A 17,842-nucleotide genomic window follows, 5' to 3' on the forward strand; every position below is an offset into this window, starting at 1 on the left:
GTCTCCTCCTAATGTCTGCAGTCCTTTTTTTATAAAAAGACCCTTTTGCATCGATTCCTTTCTAAAACACAAGAGGAAGTGTTAAAACATGGCATCCATTGTAAATTACTTCATCATGCTAAATCAGTGGTCCCCAACCTTTTCGTGTGGCGGGCGCCGGACAACTAGCCGCTGAGAAGCATGGTCGCCGGACAAGCAGCCGCCAAAATGCACTTTGGTGGTGGTGCTTCTTGACATTGCTGCTTCTCGGCGGCATTTCGGTGGCCGCTTGTCCAGCGGCCAGTAGGCAGGCACACATAGATCCCCCGGCAGGCGCCATGGTGCTCGCGGGCACCGCATTGGGGACCTCTGTGCTAAATGTTCTTCAGTTAGCAATACTTCATTTAGAAAGTTATTAACTGGTTACATCACTTGCTAACTGATCTTCCTCCTTGAACTGTATACTGCCCTAGGTAGAAGAGGAAATCCAGACGCTCTCACAGGTGCTAGCTGCCAAGGAGAAGCATCTAGCAGAGATCAAGAGAAAACTAGGAATCAATTCACTGCAGGAACTGAGGCAGAACATTACCAAAGGCTGGCAAGATGTGACTTCTACTTCAGCGTATGTCCCTGTCACTGATTCAGTGTATCATGAATCTTTGTTGGTTAAGTGAAAACTGTTCCTGTGCTGTTAAACTTTGTAATGTTTACTAGTCAAACTTTCTTTACTTACAAATGTCTGAAGAAACAGTAGCAGTCTTCTTGAAGGTATCAAGTTTAAGGTAAAACTACGCTTTGTTAAAATCTAGCAAGTCCCGTCCCAAAGAGGCTTCTAACAACCCCGTCTTTATAGTGCCATGATTCCTATTTTGCATAAACAAAAAAGCAATTATGTGTTGCACATAGCACCACCAAATCAAATCAATACCCTTCCCCCTTTAATTGGCAAACTATTATAAATCTTTCCCTGATGTAGGAAAAGAAATGCACAATACTACAATGGGCACTTGAACCTGGGATTTTATGCAAACAAAATTCCAAAGCTTGTCATTTTTAACATCACTCAACTGGTGGATATCTAAAAGATCTGCAGTAACTGTAGGTATGAAGAAAAAAGTTTATATGGAAAGGTTTCATAACATTGAGATTCAGCACAAAGCCTTTACTCTTAATCACTTCTTCAAGCAGTTTTTCACTAGAACTGCACAAAATTTAGCAATCTTGGTTTCAGCCTGCAGCTTAAATCACTTCTCCAGTGGCCATTGTGTGTGTGGCTTGGCTTCATGTAGAAAAAGCAAATTGATTTCTAGGTGAGCCTGCACTGAAACTTGAGTTGATGATAGTGACTTAAGTGTTAAGGCTAAAGGGACCATTGTTATCTCTGACCACCTGCAGAATTGGCTGTAGAATTTCAGTCTTGTGATTGGGGCATATTTTGGATATCCATCTTGATTCAAAGATTTAATGTTCATGTGGGTTTTTTAGATTTTTGTATCAAAATGTTGCACAACTTGCAACTGTCTGTCGACTTACTAATGGAATCCTATTTACCTCTGGCTGTTTGAATATAGATATAAGAAGACATCAGAAACTCTCTCTCAGGCTGGGCAGAAGGCTTCTGCTGCTTTTTCATCAGTTGGCTCAGTCATCACAAAGAAGCTGGAAGATGTGAAGTATGTTTCATAAGTCTTTTACTGAAGTTCAGCGTGTGGTGGTGGGGAGGGTGAATTATTAATTTCACTTGTACTTCTGATCAGCGAGTAAAGGCACAGACTAGTATACCAAGAACTTGCAGAGCATCTGCTGCTGACTTGACCTGGGTGAGAGAGTGGCTGCTTGTGGAATGCACTCCTAAAATCATTATATTGAATTCTATTCATATAAGAGGTTTATGTACGCAAAATAGTTTACTATTAAAATTTTACTTCTAATGTCACTTGATTCTCTTTAGAAGGATTTTATACAGTAAGTATTTTCATCGGTACTCCTATGGTGTCATTGTTCCTGGGTTTTTTGGCTATCTCAGCCTATGGAAGCACATTACGTTCTCTCATGACTGTCTAAAACTTTTGCTTCAAAATCCATTTTGTATGGATAGCTTTTGGTGTTTTGTTTGCTTTCCTTAAGTTATGTTTCATGTTTTGTAAGCTATTTGTAACTTCATTCCAAGAGCCTGATTTTATTACCTTTTTATGAACTATTGCCAATGTGCCAAGTTAAAAGCTGGTAACTGCCAAACTGAAAATCTGTTGCTGTCTTGTGCCAAAACTGCACATCCATTATATTGTATCTTTCATGCACACTAATACCAAAGACAATTTAAAATTCTCCTCTGTTTTGGCCAGCATGAAAGATTTTTTTTTTTCCCCTGACTCCATTAACATCTGCAGGCTTGTACAATCCATACAATTGCACTGCTTTAACTACAGGAATTTGCGAAATTCCTGTTTATCTTGCCTCTGTCTTGCTGTAGCTTGTCTTGCATTAGTGGACTAAATTATTTGCCTGTTAATTGGCCCATAGAAATGTAATCATTTTAAGAATTGAACTGCATTGGAAAACAGTGTAATAAAGTCAGCCCTGCATTTCATGTGCTGCCATTTACCTCTTTTGCTTCTATAAAATGAGTGCTTGAGAAGTAGCTACATGAGATTAATTTTACTACAGATTTATCAGAACTTCCTTTCTTTTTTAATGCTTACTCTGGCGTCCTGCAGATTGCAGGCATTTTCACATTCCTTTAGGTAAGGTGGGATTTAGAATTGTTAATACAACTTCAGCACATGATTGGTTAGTCTTTTCCACATCAATTTTTAAAATTGGCTTATCTAGGCAACACTTATGTCCCTTATAGTAACTACACAGAATAAAAATAACCTAATCTTTAATGTCAGGGGTTGGATTTTGTCATTTTGGGCAGTTCCTAAATGAACAAGAAATCCAGATTTATAGTTTTACTGTATTACTCTTTTTAAAAGTAAAAGAAAGGAAGCTGTTGAGAAGTGGGAGGTGGGGGAACAGTTGTGGAAGCATGTTGTAAGGAGACGTGAAAAGGCTTTGAGGTCAATGGCATGCAGAATTCCTTCCTCTAATGTCTGATTAAAAGTTCTGGTCCCCTGTTTGTACCATATGTTTGTTCAGCAGTGCATTGATAGAGTAGCAGTTTTCCTTTCAGTGTCTCTCATCACAGTAGCTGTTCAATAATTACACTGGTGTATTTAGCCTCAAGTATTGTGACATTTCCAAGTAATTAATGCATACTGATGTCTGTAATCTACTTAACTACTATTTCTCACCCTTTATATGTACTATTTTTGGAATCCTAAGCAAACTTAATATTTAACTTGCAAGTAAGACTCAGATTTATAAGCAACTGAAAAGGCAAGCTACTAAATTTAATGTTAGTATACCGGCTTTGGTGGATCATCTTGGTCTGACTAACTGTAGTGTATAAGGGGTTGTCATAAACAGACAGTTATGGGTTAATTCCTCTTTTAGGGTTAAAACGTTCACATAGCCTAGCTGATACCTGACCAGAGGAACCAATGTGGGGGGGGGACAAGATGTTTTCAAAGAGGGAGGAAGGAAATCAGTTGTTTGTTCAGAAAAATTTGTGCCGGAGTGAAGGATCCAGGAATCAGCCATTTAACATTTCTTAAAAGTAGTAAGTGTTTAGAAAAGGAATGTATTAGATTGTTTGTTTTCTTTTGTGACTTCATTTTTTGCATAGTGGGAGGATCAAATTGGGTGTCTTTGTGTAACTAAGGTTTTTGCCCAGAGGGACATCCTCTGTGTTTTGAATCTGTTGTCTGTGAGAGTAGCTTGTATGCTAATCTCAGAGGTATTCCTTTCACCCTTTTAATTAAAGAAAAAAAGGCGGGGGGGAGTCGTCTTTTTAAAGAACCTGATTTTTTCCTTGTTTTAAGATCCAAGGGTTTTTTGGATCTGAGCTCACTAGGAATTGGTGGGAGGTGAATCAGTCTCAATCCTGCCAGAAAAAGGGGGGATAAAGACGGGGGAAATATTGGGAGGAAGACAGTTTCCAAATGACTCTCCCATAAACGTTTGTTTAAACTATTTGGTGGTGGCAGCTACTAGATCTAAGCTGGTAAATAAGCCTAGGGGTTTTCATGCAGGTCCCCACATCTGTACCCTAAAGTTCAGAGTGGGGGTGACACCTTGACAGGGGTAATAAATATTGATGGAATTGACAATTTAGCTGCATAAACAATATTCACACAATAACACACAAAAGGTTGTGTATTAAAAAGGTAGTTCAGGGGTAACATGCATGAGAAACTATAATACTTTTAAATATATAGTAATTCAAGTATCTTAACAGTGTATAACAGACATGGTATAAATATTCTAAATTTTGAGTCTGGTGTTTTGCAAAATAATAATCCTGTCTTCAATGTTTTATCCCTGCCAGTGCCTCTTGGCTCTTAGCAAACTTTTTGGCCTGAGGGCCACATCTGGGTATGGAAATTGTATGGCAGGCCATGAATGCTCACAAAATTGGGGTTGGGATGTGGGAGGGGGTGCGGGCTTCAGTGTAGTCCAGGGTAGGGCCAGAAATGAGGAGTTCAGGGGGAGGGGCGAGGGTGCTGGGGTGGGGCTGGGGATGAGGGGTTTGAGGTGCAGGAGGGTGCTCTGGGCTAGGACTGAGGGTTTTGGAGGGTGGGTTGGGGTGTGGGGGTGATGGATCAGGGCTGCAGGCTCTGGGCGGCGCTTACCTCAAGCGGCTCCCAGAAGCAGTGGCATGTCCCCCTTCTGCCTCCTATGTGGAGGCCCGGCCAGGCGGCTCTACTGTGCCCTGCCCCATCCGCAAGTGCCACCCTTGTAGCTCCCATTGGCCATGATTCCCAGCCAATGGGAGCTGCAGAGGCCCGTAGCTGCCCCTATGTGTAGGAGCTGGAAGGGGGACATGCCGCTGCTTCCAGGAGCTGCGCGAGGCAAGCCACAGACCTCACTCCCTGGCTGGAGCTTGAGGGCTGGATTAAAATGGCTGGCAGGCCAGATACCACCTGTGGGCCATAGTTTACCCACCCCTGTGCTAGAGAGATCTATTTAATAGAGAATCCGTTTTAAAGCTAAATGCGCTGTTTCTAAGGACCTCTTCCCACTCTGTCTTGATCGCTGAAACCTGATCTCGCCTTTGACATGGTACCTTCAGACACTTACAATGTGTGTTTCTATTCTTGCTTACTTGTCCAAGTCCTCCAAGAGGACATAGTAGATCTGGTAGGTTTCCTTCTTCCTTCCTCCCACTTCCTGGATTCTACAGTGATCCACTATAATCCCCCAGATCCTTTTCAGCAGTACTACTGCCTAGCTAGTTACTCCACATTTTGTAGCTAAGCATTTTTTGTTCCTTTCCCGTTAGTGCAGTACTGCTGTCTATCAAATTTCACCATGCTGCTTTCAGATCAATTCTCTAACTTATCAAGGTCATTTTGAATTCTAATCCTGTCCTCCGAATTGCTTGCAACCCTTCCCAGTTTGGTGTCACGTGCAAACTTTAAGCATACTCTCCACTCCATTATCAAGTCATCAGTGGTAATGTTGAATAGAATGAGCCAGGACAGACCTCTGCAGGACCCCACTAGATATGTCCTCCCAGTTTGACAGTGAACAACTGATAACTACTCTGAGTGTGGTCTTTCAACCATTGTGTATGCACCTTGATCATAATTGAATCTATATCAAATTTCCCTAATTTGCTTTTGAGAATATCATGTGGGATTGTCAGAAACACATTTACTGCTTCCTCAGCCCATTTGTCCAGCAACCCTATCAAAGAAGGAAATTAGTTTTGTTTGGCATGATTTGTTCTTGACAGATCCATGCTGGCTATTCCTTATAACTCTAATAGTCTCAAGGTGCTGACAAACTGATTATTTAATAATTTGTTCTAGTACATTTTCAGGTATTGAAGTTAGGTTGAAAGGTACTAAGGACCCTGGGACTCAGACCAATCTTTAAAAAGGGAAACAATTGCTCTTCAGTCCTCAGGGACCTCACCCATCCTCCATGAGTTTTCAAAGTTAATTGCTAACAGTTTGAAGATTTTCCCCTAGTTGTTCTTCCCTAGGATGAGTTTAATCAGGCCTTGCTGTTTTGAATACAAATAGATTTAATGCCTAACAAATAGGCATTAAACCCCTCAGCCCTCGGTGTTGTCAATCACTAGCTCTCCTTCCCCACTAAGTAGTGAACCCACTTTGCTTCTTCAAGTGCTTGCTCATATCCATTTCAATTAGGGGTGTGCACACCACATGCACAGTCACCAGAGGTTTTTCCCCTAGTAGCACCCATCAGGCCGGCTATGGAGCCCCCTGGAGTTGTGCCTCCCTGATGCCGCTTATAGGGCCTTGCCAACCCACTACCTTTCCAGTTCCTTCTTACCGCCAGTGATAGTTGTTGGAGTGCTTTCTGTCTTGCTTGAGTGATCCCCTATTAGCTTTTGCTTACTTCTCTTGTAAATAGTTTAGATAGTTTGCTGTAGTGTAAATAGATAAGTTTGAGTTTGTTACTGGGGGTTCTTCTCCCTGTTTTTTCTGTTCCCGGGGCATGCCTTGGTCCCTGCCTCCCCTCACTTCAGGGACCCTTCTCACAAGCAACTCCTTATGCAGGAGGTACAAACACTCCAGTTGGCAGGAGCCATGGAGGAGGTTCTGCTGGAGCTCAAGGGCAAGGGGTCTTTATTCCCAGTATTTGCTAATACTGAAAGCAAAGGGGGGCCTCAGACCCATCCTGGACCTGCGCAACCTCACAGGTTCACGAAGACGCTAAAGTTTCACATGGTCTTTCTAGCCACCATTATTCCTTCCCAGGATCCAGGAGATTGGTATGCTGCCCCCAATTTTGAAGGATGCATATTTCCATAATCCCACCCCACAGGCACTTCCTGTGGTGGTGGTGGGTGCTCACTACCAATTCTCAGTGCTCCCGTTTGGTCTGTCATCAGCACCTCAGCTGTTCACCAAATGCATGTCAGTCAGGGCTGCCTTCCTGCAGAAAAGACAGGTTCAGGTATTCTCATACCTCGATGACTGATTATGTGATGGACATTCCAGGACACAAGTGGATCAGTCAGTCAACCTGATAAGATCCACCTTTGACCGGTCTCCTGCTAAATACTCAAGAATAGTTCATCGGGGCAGTACTAGACTTGAGACAGTCCAGAGCATTTCTACCTCAGTCACGTTTTCAGGCCATACATGATGACATACAAGACCTCAGGCAGTTTCCTACAACCACAGCAAGGAGTTGTCTGAAATTCCTAGGACACATGGTGTCGTACACATACGTGGTCCAGCATGCAAGGCTCAAACTCAGACCTCTCCAGACTTGGCTGGCATCTCTGTATTGACCGAGCAAACAGTCTGGACAGGGCAGTCATGCTTCCACCAATGGTTCTCAAGTCTTTTCAGTGGTGGCTTGACCCTGACGCGGTGTGTACAAGTGTCACATTCTTCAAACCACACCCTTTGCTGATGCATCGGTGACCAATCATAACGATGTGGTGGGAAGCTCACCTTAGAGAGCACAGAACTCAAGGCCTCTAGTCTCCAGAGGAGCTGTTGCTTCACATCAACGTCAGAGCTGAGAGCGATTCGTCTGGCATGTCAGAGCTGAGAGCGATTCGTCTGGCATGTCAGACCATTCGGCCTCATCTGGAGGGCAAATGCATATCAGTCCTGACCACACAACACAACAGCGATGTTTTATATCAACAGACAGGGTGAAGCGTGCTCCTCTCCCCTATGTCAGGAAGCCTGCAAGTTCTGGGAGTTCTGCATAACACGCTCAATGCTTCTGGAATCTTCCTGCCTCCCTGGATCTCAGAATGAGCTAGCAGACCATCTCAGCAGGTCTTTTCACGGCCACAAATGGCCCATTTGCCTGGACATAACAAACGATATCTTCCAATGGTTGGGTCTTCCCCAAGTTGAGTTGTTCGCCACAAGGAGCAATAGGAAGTGCCTGTAATCCTTCCTGAGCTACAGCCAGGGCTCATTAGCAGGTGCATTTCTTCTCCCATGGAAGGACCAGCTCTTCTATATGTTCTCGCTTCCCTCCTCTTCCCACCCCCCCATCCCACTTACTCACAAGATCCTCCAAGATCCAGAGCAACGGGGCCTCTGTCATCCTGACCACACCAGCATTGGTCCACCATGTTGCTGGAACTCTGTGAAGACTCCAATCCCCCTGCTGTTAGTTCCAGACCTCGTTAGTCAACATCATGGCCAGCTCCAACACTGAAATCACGAATCTCTCCATCTCACTGCTTGGAAGCTGTGTGGTTGAATCCACTCAAGCTTGCATGCTCAAGCCCCATTAGGGAAGTTCTTATGGGCAGCAGAAAACCATCGACCAGGGCGGCCTACTTAGCCAAGTGGAAAAGATTCTCTATTTTGTGTTTGCAGAGGCATGTCCTTCCATCGCAATTTTCGGTCCCCCTTCGGTCTTGGACTCCCTACTAAGGTTGAAACAGTAGGGCCTGTCACACTCTTTGATAAAGGTTCACCTGGCCACCATCTCAGCTCTTCACTCAGGAGAGTTGGGCCTCTCCATTTTCGCTAACCCTATGATGTGGCAGTTTCTTAAAGGGGATAGATAGGCTATCCCTTCAAATTCAGCAGCCCACCCCAACCTTGGGACATGAACTTGGTACACTCAAGGCTGATGGGGCCTCCGTTTGAACCATTAGCAACATGCTCAACTACTTTATAAGACAAGTAAAGTAAAGTAGCCTAATCCTAGTTGCCATAATTTCAGCCAGGAGGGTCTCTGACTCAAGGCCCCCACATCTGACCCCCACCCCCATATACTACATTTTTATAAGGACAAAGTGCAACTTCACCTTCTGGAGGAACACCATGTGGGGTTGGTCTCCAACTTCCACACAACAAAGACCTATTTCTCCCAGTCTTTTTCCTGAAGCCCCATTCCAACAGCTGTGAGCAGAGGCTCTGCTCCCTGGATATTTGGCTGGCTTTGGCTTTTTTATGTTGAACGAACAAAACTGTTCACAAGTTGAACCGGCAATTTGTTGTGGTGGCAGACAGGATGAAAAGCCTCCCGGTGTCCTCCCAGATAATATCATCTTGGATCACATCCTGTATCTGGGTATGCTACACTTAGCCAGGTTGTAACATTGGACTTGTAAGTCAAACCTGGAAACCAAAGTAACTTAACTGCTACTAATTCAAAATTATGCTTCATTCTGATCAGTTGTCTGGGCTGAGTTACTAAAAACACATCATAGCTACATAACAAACATGATTTCTGGTACTATGGGAGTTAAACTACACCTCTACTCTGTTATAACGCTGTCCTTGGGAGCCAAAAAATCTTAACACGTTATAGATGAAACCATGTTATATCGAACTTGCTTTGATCTGCCGGAGTGCGCAGCCCTGCCCCCCTGGAGCGCTGCTTTACCGCGTTATATCCGAATTCGTGTTGTATCGGGTTGCATTATATTGGGGTAGAGATATATTTCCAGAACTGTGCATGGTTTTTGAGGTCAGTGAAAACTTCTCTATTGAAAGCTGAACACTGAAGCTTGTGTTTACAGTAATGTCTCTCAAAAGACAATATGCAAATGCTATCCTTAAAGGTCACTCTTTGTACACTAACTTTCATGTATGTGTGGATGGGTTTGTAGACTGTAATACCAGGGGAAGAGTAGGCATCCTTTCTACTTTTTTTTTTTTTTTTTTTAAAGTAGGACTCCCATCTCTAGATGTGAGAGCCTCTTATAGGGTCAGACAGGTGGCTGACCACTGCTGGAAAAATGTAACTATTGAAAGCATTAGAAAACGTATTGAGCCAGAAACTTTGCATCCAGCAAAGTTGGGATCTGTGCCAATCCTCTCATCACATAATGGGACTCAATACAGAAGTGTGACTCATCCTGAAGGCAGGGGATAAAATAGACTCTAGAAATCTAATTATTAGAAGCTGGGCCTCCTACAGGGACATGGGTGGCAGATATACACAAGGTGAAACAATGAATAAACATGACTGGAGCACAGACAAAACCTCAGCAAACTAGTAGCTGACACAGAGTTTGACTTGCCGTATATGGCACTACTACCCAATCTTCAGTCACATATTCAGTTAGCAACATGTCCTGGCTTATCTTAAAGCTTTTTACCTCTTTGTCTAAACATCTCCAGAAATCCTTACATTCTAAACCTATTCTGGAAACTTTTCATTAGTACCAAAATGGCTCTATCACTGAGGCACTAATTTAGGGGAGACTGAGTTGCTATCAAAATGAGATGAATGACTAGCTGCTGCCAGAGATGAGAACTCTCATATGAAAGTACACCTCTACCCTGATATAACGTGACCTGATATAATACAAATTCAGATATAATGCGGTAAAGCAGTGTTCCGGGGGGGTGGGACTGTGCACTCTGGATCAAAGCAAGTTCAATATAACATGGTTTCACCTATAAGGCGGTAAGATTTTTTTGGCTCCCAAGGACAGCATTATATCGAGGTAGAGGTGTATTGACTCTTGATTCAAGATGTAGCATCCAGGTATGGTTGGAGAAGACACATGGTCCAGCAAAACTGCTCTACAGAAGCTGGTATGGTACTCAACTAGTACAGACTACACATCTACAGTAGAGTAGGACTAAATATTTGGGGGGGGCGGAATTTAAAAATAAGAATGCTGAGCTTTTCCTAGGGAGGATTAAATTGGCTCAAGTTATTACTGTCTGAAACAATCTAGTTGCTGTTGGGCCTATGACCCTCCTAATGACTCCTTCCTAATGAGCAGTTGTCCATATCACTTAAACCGTATCACTAACTACACTCCTACTGATGGCAGGGTTAAGATTTAATAAGTATGAAGACTAAACTTGTGGTTCCTCAAAAACAAAGTTAAGGTTAAAGCTGGACAAGAAACTGTCTTCCTGTCCCACAAACTTGAGCTTTCAAACTGTTTTCCTATTCTACACTGGGACAAAACAAAGACCTAAATCAGAGCTGGGACTTGACCCTGGGTCTGTGATATACCAGGTGAATGCCCTAACCACCAAGCTATTGGCTTGTCTGGGACAGTGGCGTGATACGTCCAACTATTTTGTTGGAAACTTCCCAACCATCTGTAGTTGAAATTAGGCCTGTTGAGTTACTATGACTCTAATCCTAGTGAAAGGTAATGGATTGACAATCCACAAAACTGAGCTGTTTCAGTTTTGTGAACTGTGCTAGTGAACTGAAATTCAGTTCCTGGATCCATACTGACTTGTAGTTTACTACTCCATATGCAGGAGTCCCATTGCAATTAATGTAGTGATAATCTGAAAGAATTTACCCTTTAATGTAAGCATCATTCAAGGGGAGGGAATATGTGAATGATAGCTTTTGGCATTCACTTGACACTACCAGAATTGCAAACTTAGCATGTTTCTCACTGTCTGAAAAATTAATGGGTAGATAAAGGACAAAGGAATTATATTGCAACTATGCAGAATGTACTTTTTAACTGGCATGTTTTTTAATAAAGTATTACTACAGCTCTCTTGCATGTTCTTTATGAATGTGTGCATGACTCCAGTTTATTTGAAACTGCCCTTGGGAAAACAGTTATGGTCTCAGACATCTTCAGTTATGGGGAGAAAGATTCTCTTTCCGTGGAACCTGATGCAAAGGGTTTCTAAGCAAATTGCTTTTCATAATTGATCATAACTAACTTCACTCTCTCTCCTTTTCTTAACGCTGACACTTAGTATACGCTCCATACAACATTCAATTAGCATGCCTGTTATGAGGTAATGTATGTTTTAGTATGTAATTCAGCTATTGGATATGGGTATTGTCTTACTAGTTGAACTGATCCTCTTTCCTTCCCCCATCCCACCCACATGTGTAGAATTAAATACATAGAAACATTGGTTTTTAGAACAATTTACCATACTGACTTAGGATAAAGCATGTACTGACTGTTCTTGCAGAAAGTTCAAAGAAATAATGAACTTTGTTCTATTGGCAATTACACATCCTAGACATGATATTTGCTTATGGTGAGAAGCTGAATGGTCTTTATTTTCCTAGAAATATTATGCTACTAAATGATTTCAAATTCAGAACCGTCTACAGCTTTTCTAAAATGAAGAGACTTACTTTCTTATTAACCCATAGGAAAGTAAGCAGTTTGGCCTCTGACCTCAATTTTCTTTTTCTCTTGCTGACTTTTAATTGCTTAAATAAGGTTCAGAGTACATTACAAACACTAAGGCTGGCTGCATCAGAAGTAAGCATTCCTCCATCTGGTGACACAGATTAAGGCACAAGGTCACACTGCAATTTGGTGCCAATTGATATAGAATCCTTGGGTGACTTACTGACCCTCCTGAAGTCAATGTTTGCCATTTACTTCAGTGGGGACAAAATTTCACCCCTTGTCTAGGCTGCTATGACTAAACACTGTTTTTATCTTAGGGTATTGCATTTTACCTTTTCATAGTTTAATAGTCTCTACCTGTGAGAGATGGGGAGAATACTTATTACTGTTGATAGTGGCTGTCTCCAGAGGGACAGGGTAAACAACCTTTCTTTAACTTTGACACACATACTATAATGAGTTGTCTTTAACAATCACTCGCTAGCCTCTAGAGTGATTGGATGTGACTAAATTGTCTTACTGAGCTAGCTAACTTTTCTAAGCCAACAGCCGTCAACCTGTTTTGAAGAGTCAATAAAAGTCACTAATGACAAGTTAAATCTGGCATTCTACAGTACCTTACCCCCTTACCTTTGTAAAGGGTACTAGTTACAGGCAATGAGTAACTTCACTGAAAACTTTTATTCTGCTGTTAAGCAGTATAAAGAGTGACTGCCTCAAAGGTAGTAATAAAATGAGCTTCTTGGCTTGCAGTTGAAAGTTCTAGACGTGGGTTTTATTTGAAGCTCTTTAGCTGTACAGTTTAGGCCTAAAGTAACTGTTTACGAAATGTTCAAAAACTACTATCCAAAAGATACATTAATCTGAGGGCTGTCAAAAGCATGTTGACATAGGACAGGGAAACATGGATGCATTGTCTCAAAACTAACCTAGTATTACTATGCTCATGTTCTCACTTTAAGAAACTAACCACTGGGTTTTTTTCCCCTAGAAATTCTTCTACTTTCAAGTCATTTGAAGAAAAGGTTGAAAACTTAAAGGTAAATCTAACTAGCTGCTTCTGGAAACAGTTGTTTTATGAGAGACTTAAGCTGGGACTTATGAAGGAACCTAAATGTGGTGCTCAAATCCCTTCCCTTAAAATTCAGTGGCAGCTGGGCAACTAACCTCTTAAGCTGCTTTTTAAAAATCCAAATGTAGTCATTTGACAACCAAGTAAATGAATGCTATGAAATGCAGGGGTATAGCCAGCTATGATCGCTTCATGCCAGAAAATCCCCAGTTGGGAAGACAACAGCTCTCTGGTCCACTTGTATGCTCAGAACAGCACAAATGGGCTGGATCATGCTGTTTCAGTTCAGGACAATTGCACCTGTATTTCTCCTGTATGGTCCAAAAAAGGCCACGCTTTCTGACTCCCTGCCATTACCTCTTGGATGGAAACATGCATCTCTCTCCCTCCTGACCCCAAAATATGTCCAGGCTGCACAGCTCCCTGCCTACACTGGAAATTCACCAGCAGCCAGACTGCCTAAGCAGGCCTGCTTTACCTTTGCTCCTCTCATGGTAAGCAATGTAACTGACCACAATTAAGTTAGCACACAGCTCTTTCTAAGCAACCACATTTATTAAGGGAAAAGCATTAGTGAGAGAACATATAAAATAGCAAACTTGCATGCAAATACGCTTATCAGAGATCACCCCAACTCCAAGCAGGGCTCTGGCTAGAGAACAGCCCTTCAGACCCCACCAAGGGGTTTTTCTGTGGTTACAAGTTGGTAACTGCTGTGGCGCAGAACCAGCACACTATGAATCGAGTTGCTCTTTTATGCCATTTGGGCTTTAATCCTGGGAACAGGTAACTTGTAGACAAGATCCCCATCCCAGATCAAAGCTTCAGAAGATCAGGTCTGGAGGTGGATATTTGCGTTCCGCTCCTCACAAATATTTCCTAGGAAACCTACTCCATTAACAGCTCATTCTTGTCTTAGCCCATTGTTTGTTTTAAAGAGTTCTTAGAAGCTCGTAACACTTCCCAAAGTTTACATTAATCATGTCTTTCCAGACAAGTTGCAAATTTGTGTTGTGGTGGGATTATTTGCATTTTTAATACAGTGAAGTTCTAAGATACTTCATTCAATAAAGGTTGTCCAGGAAACTGCCTTTCACACATAATAGAGAACCTGGTCTTGTGTATATCCAGCTTCTATACTGATTTTTAACTTCAGGGCTGAAAAGTTTTATTCTAGCTTACATTGGGAATGCAAACTCCTGCATGTTACCATCAAAGTAAGGAATAGAAGTGTGCAATTCTGTTGTAAGATGTACATGCTCTTTGACTTCACTGTCAGGTAAGGAGGCTGAAATTGGGGCTGAGGCCTCAATAAGCAGAGATCAATATTGTGTGGCTGTTTCAACTAACTTTTTGGTATAAAGGCCTTCATATTATGGACCAGACTGCTCCTTGGGGTTGGGGAAAAGTGCATAAGGAACTCCTTTCCCCTTTTGGCATCCTGTATAATGGCCTGTTGCAATCTAAGGGAGTTTAGGAACTTCTCCTTCCAGGAACTCTGGGAATGCATCTCCCTAGAGGGGAGGTGGTGGAGGTATATGGGAGTGATGTGGGGTAAGTGTGTTACACATCATCTGAAGGGGTGTAGCAGTGAATGTGCTCCACCAAAACAAGAGAGTTTCAGGATGTGTCCTTGAGGCTGAATGTTTTTCTCTGAGCTCCTCGAGGGTGGTACAGAACAAAAGCTATCAGGTTTTGTAACATTTTTGAGTTAAAACAAATGTAGGATGTCTCAGCTTGAAGTTATGCTCTGTGAAGATTGTACATCTGAGTATGGGCTGTGGCAACAATCTGATCAGGAGTATTTTTGCAGTACTAAAGGCCAAGGGAGACCCATGTGTTAAGCTAATGATTGGAGGGTTGCAACATTTCCTTCAGTGTTTCTCCACCTAGCTTCTTCCACCAAGTTGCACTGAGTGCTGCTCCTATCTCAAGTATTGTAGGGGCAGTTTGATCCTGGAAAAACTGCCTCCAAAGGATAAATTCCCCCAAACAATCTTGACATGAAGGTATTGTTTATTGCAAAACTTGTTTGTTAAAATACCTGGCTATCTAACTGTGTTTCAGCTATACTTTCTGAAGGGTTTATCTAAAACTATTTGTATTTTAGTCTAAAGTTGGAGGAGCCAAGCCTGCTGGAGGTGACTTTGGAGAAGTCTTAAACTCAGCTGCCAATGCTAGTGCCACAGAAACTATTACAGAACAGATACAGGAGGAGACCCAGTGAGATTCCTGCCTTTGTCCTGCTACCCACTGCCAGATGCTGCAAGCAAAAACTAAGCACATTTGTAATGTTCTTCACTGTCTGTTTCCACCAGATGTGCTTTTACTTAGCACTTAGCTTTATATCAATTTGATAAAATAGCTTGTTTGTGGGTTTAAAATATTTTTTTGGAACTAAAGTAGATTGTATCAGCCTGGCTTTTGGGGGGGAAGGGACATTTTTATGCTTTTCAAGTACTTAAAGGATATATCCCTGATTTTAAAGGCAATCTCTAAAATGTTCTTTGAAAAACTTTAGACAAACCTACTAATACTGTACATATAGTATGTGGATTCATAACTTCCTTTTGGATGCTGTGATTATTAGCAATTCTCTTCACTTATAAGAATTGGCATTCTACTTTTACTGCCAAACTGAAGGTTTACTTCACTCCTTCGGTGGCTTCAGTGCAACAGTTCTCTAAATTGGACATCACACTTGGAAGATTACTCCAAGCTGCAGAAAGATTTCTGCTTCAACATTATGAATAACATCACTACAGCAGGTTTCCACAAGTGTATAAATTTAAACCTGTTGAGTCCTAAACTGCATTTGGTGCATGTGGGGCAAAGGACATAATCCTAACTAGCATTCAGACTTACTGACTTCTCTGTGGGTCCTGTGACCAGACTTAATATCCTAAGAGTGGGTTTCTCAGAGTGCTCCAAATGAAAGTGAGATGCTTAATGGTGCTGGTCTAGTATCTGAGCCAGTTTGTTTACCCCAGTACACTATTGTGAGTTCTTCACTTGATGCTTTAATGCCTGAATTATTCTGCTGTGGTAAAATGGCAGTCACTGTAATAATGGTCTCCAATGTTGATGATTCTAAAACTTCTTCTATTCTGGTATTAATATTGAATCTTACACTAAAAACATGGAGTGGAGATGAGATGTGAACACGTTCTTACAGCTCAGAATGTAGGAATATGGCTTTATGAACTTGGTCTTGGATGTTAGAAATATTTTTTGCAGACAAGTCATTATTGATTAATTCCCATAACTGACTTGGAATTAAAGGTTTGGTGGTTTTTTTTAAAGCCTTTCACCATGCTGTAGTAAACTTGCACAGCATTTGCAGGCAAGAGCCATTGCTCTAGGAGGCAGAAGACCTTTGAGATGTTCAAACTATTTCATGCTCTAAAGACTCTCTTGTCCTAAGTCTTTTTCAAGCCTCTAAAAAAAAAAAAAAAAAAAAAAAAAAAAAATTAGCAATACTGTTTGCACCCTGGAGATTCCACTTCTGTTTAACCATTGAGATCCACTCTTGAAACTTTACCCATATCAAAGCCTATAGCAGACCTTGTAGGAGGGCTATGTTGCTTTACATGTTGACTATATCCACTTTATGTACTTTGGAAGTTGCTTGTATTACGTACATGTCTGGCACATGTTGGTCGTTAACAAATTGTAACTTATGCCAAATGTCTCATCACTGAGCTTGGAATGAACTGGAAGCGATTAAAAAAACTAACTGCAAAAATCTGTCAAGTCAAATTCCAAAACCGCTACACAATTTTCTTTAGACACCATTGTACTGCATTTCTGATGACCGCTTTGATAGCACTTCACCTCTAGTGAATATGCTGTTACATGTGAGCAGCTTAATAAAATCCTATACATGAGCACTGTATTGCCACTGTCTTTAACAGCACAGCTGTAAATACAGACATTCCACTCTTTGGAAAAGTCATAGCTACCTATAGGCCTAAGCTTTTTAAAATCAATTTGAAAGGACTGAATTCACATATGAAATATTCCCTTACTATCCTCTGCTCCAAGTAATTGGGAACATGTTGGAATCCTCCTGTCTTCATACTCATGGCCTCATGACCACTTTTCAGTTATTTCTTGGACAGATGGGCTGAGTTGGTTCTATCCTGGAAACTGATTCAGGAATTTACTATGCCTCTTGTAGCACAAATGTAATTCATGAACGGTTCCTGGCCTGAGACTTAAAATTGAGCAGAGGCTGTAAATCAGCAAATAAAACAAATGACAACCATACAGGATCAAAATTCCAGTAACACCAGGGTACTTTCCCATCTAATACGTTTAAACCACCCTACTTTAGTGCTGCAATATATGGTATGATTAAGTGATAGTAAGGAAATGTTACAGGTGCACTAGATTGAAACTAATATCAGTACAATGGAACACTAAACTAAACTTTTTGGCATGAATATCAGCTCTTTTCTGTTTAGGTTTTGTCTCTTCTAAAGCTTTTTTTAAATGCTACTCTGAATAAGTAGGATTCCTAGACTGAAGGAGCATTCCTATCTGTGCCTGGTTTGATAGTGTCAAGCAAACACATTCCCTGCCATCTAATCAAGTCAGCTATTTCATTCTCCCTGTTGACCCACTGAAGCATCTCC

General features: G+C 41.7%; 1 protein-coding gene across 4 annotated transcripts in view; it reads left to right on the forward strand.

Annotated features, from left to right (window-relative positions):
- The window catches only part of TPD52 (tumor protein D52), a 216,974-nt gene that overhangs the window by 49,223 nt on the left and 149,909 nt on the right, over positions 1–17,842 (forward strand). For 3 of the 4 annotated variants that reach the window (XM_045005931.1, XM_045005932.1, XM_045005930.1), the window contains exons 3-6: positions 453–601; positions 1,551–1,652; positions 13,125–13,173; positions 15,316–16,630. In XM_045005931.1, coding sequence (XP_044861866.1) covers positions 453–601; positions 1,551–1,652; positions 13,125–13,173; positions 15,316–15,432 — 417 coding nt within the window. In that variant the 3' untranslated portion in view covers positions 15,433–16,630. Of the gene's footprint in view, positions 1–452; positions 602–1,550; positions 1,653–13,124; positions 13,174–15,315; positions 16,631–17,842 lie in introns of those variants that run through there. The other variant, XM_045005933.1, reaches the window with a different exon arrangement.

The sequence above is a fragment of the Mauremys mutica genome, chromosome 2 (genome assembly GCF_020497125.1).
Source record: "Mauremys mutica isolate MM-2020 ecotype Southern chromosome 2, ASM2049712v1, whole genome shotgun sequence".
Classification (NCBI taxonomy): Eukaryota; Metazoa; Chordata; order Testudines; family Geoemydidae; genus Mauremys; species Mauremys mutica.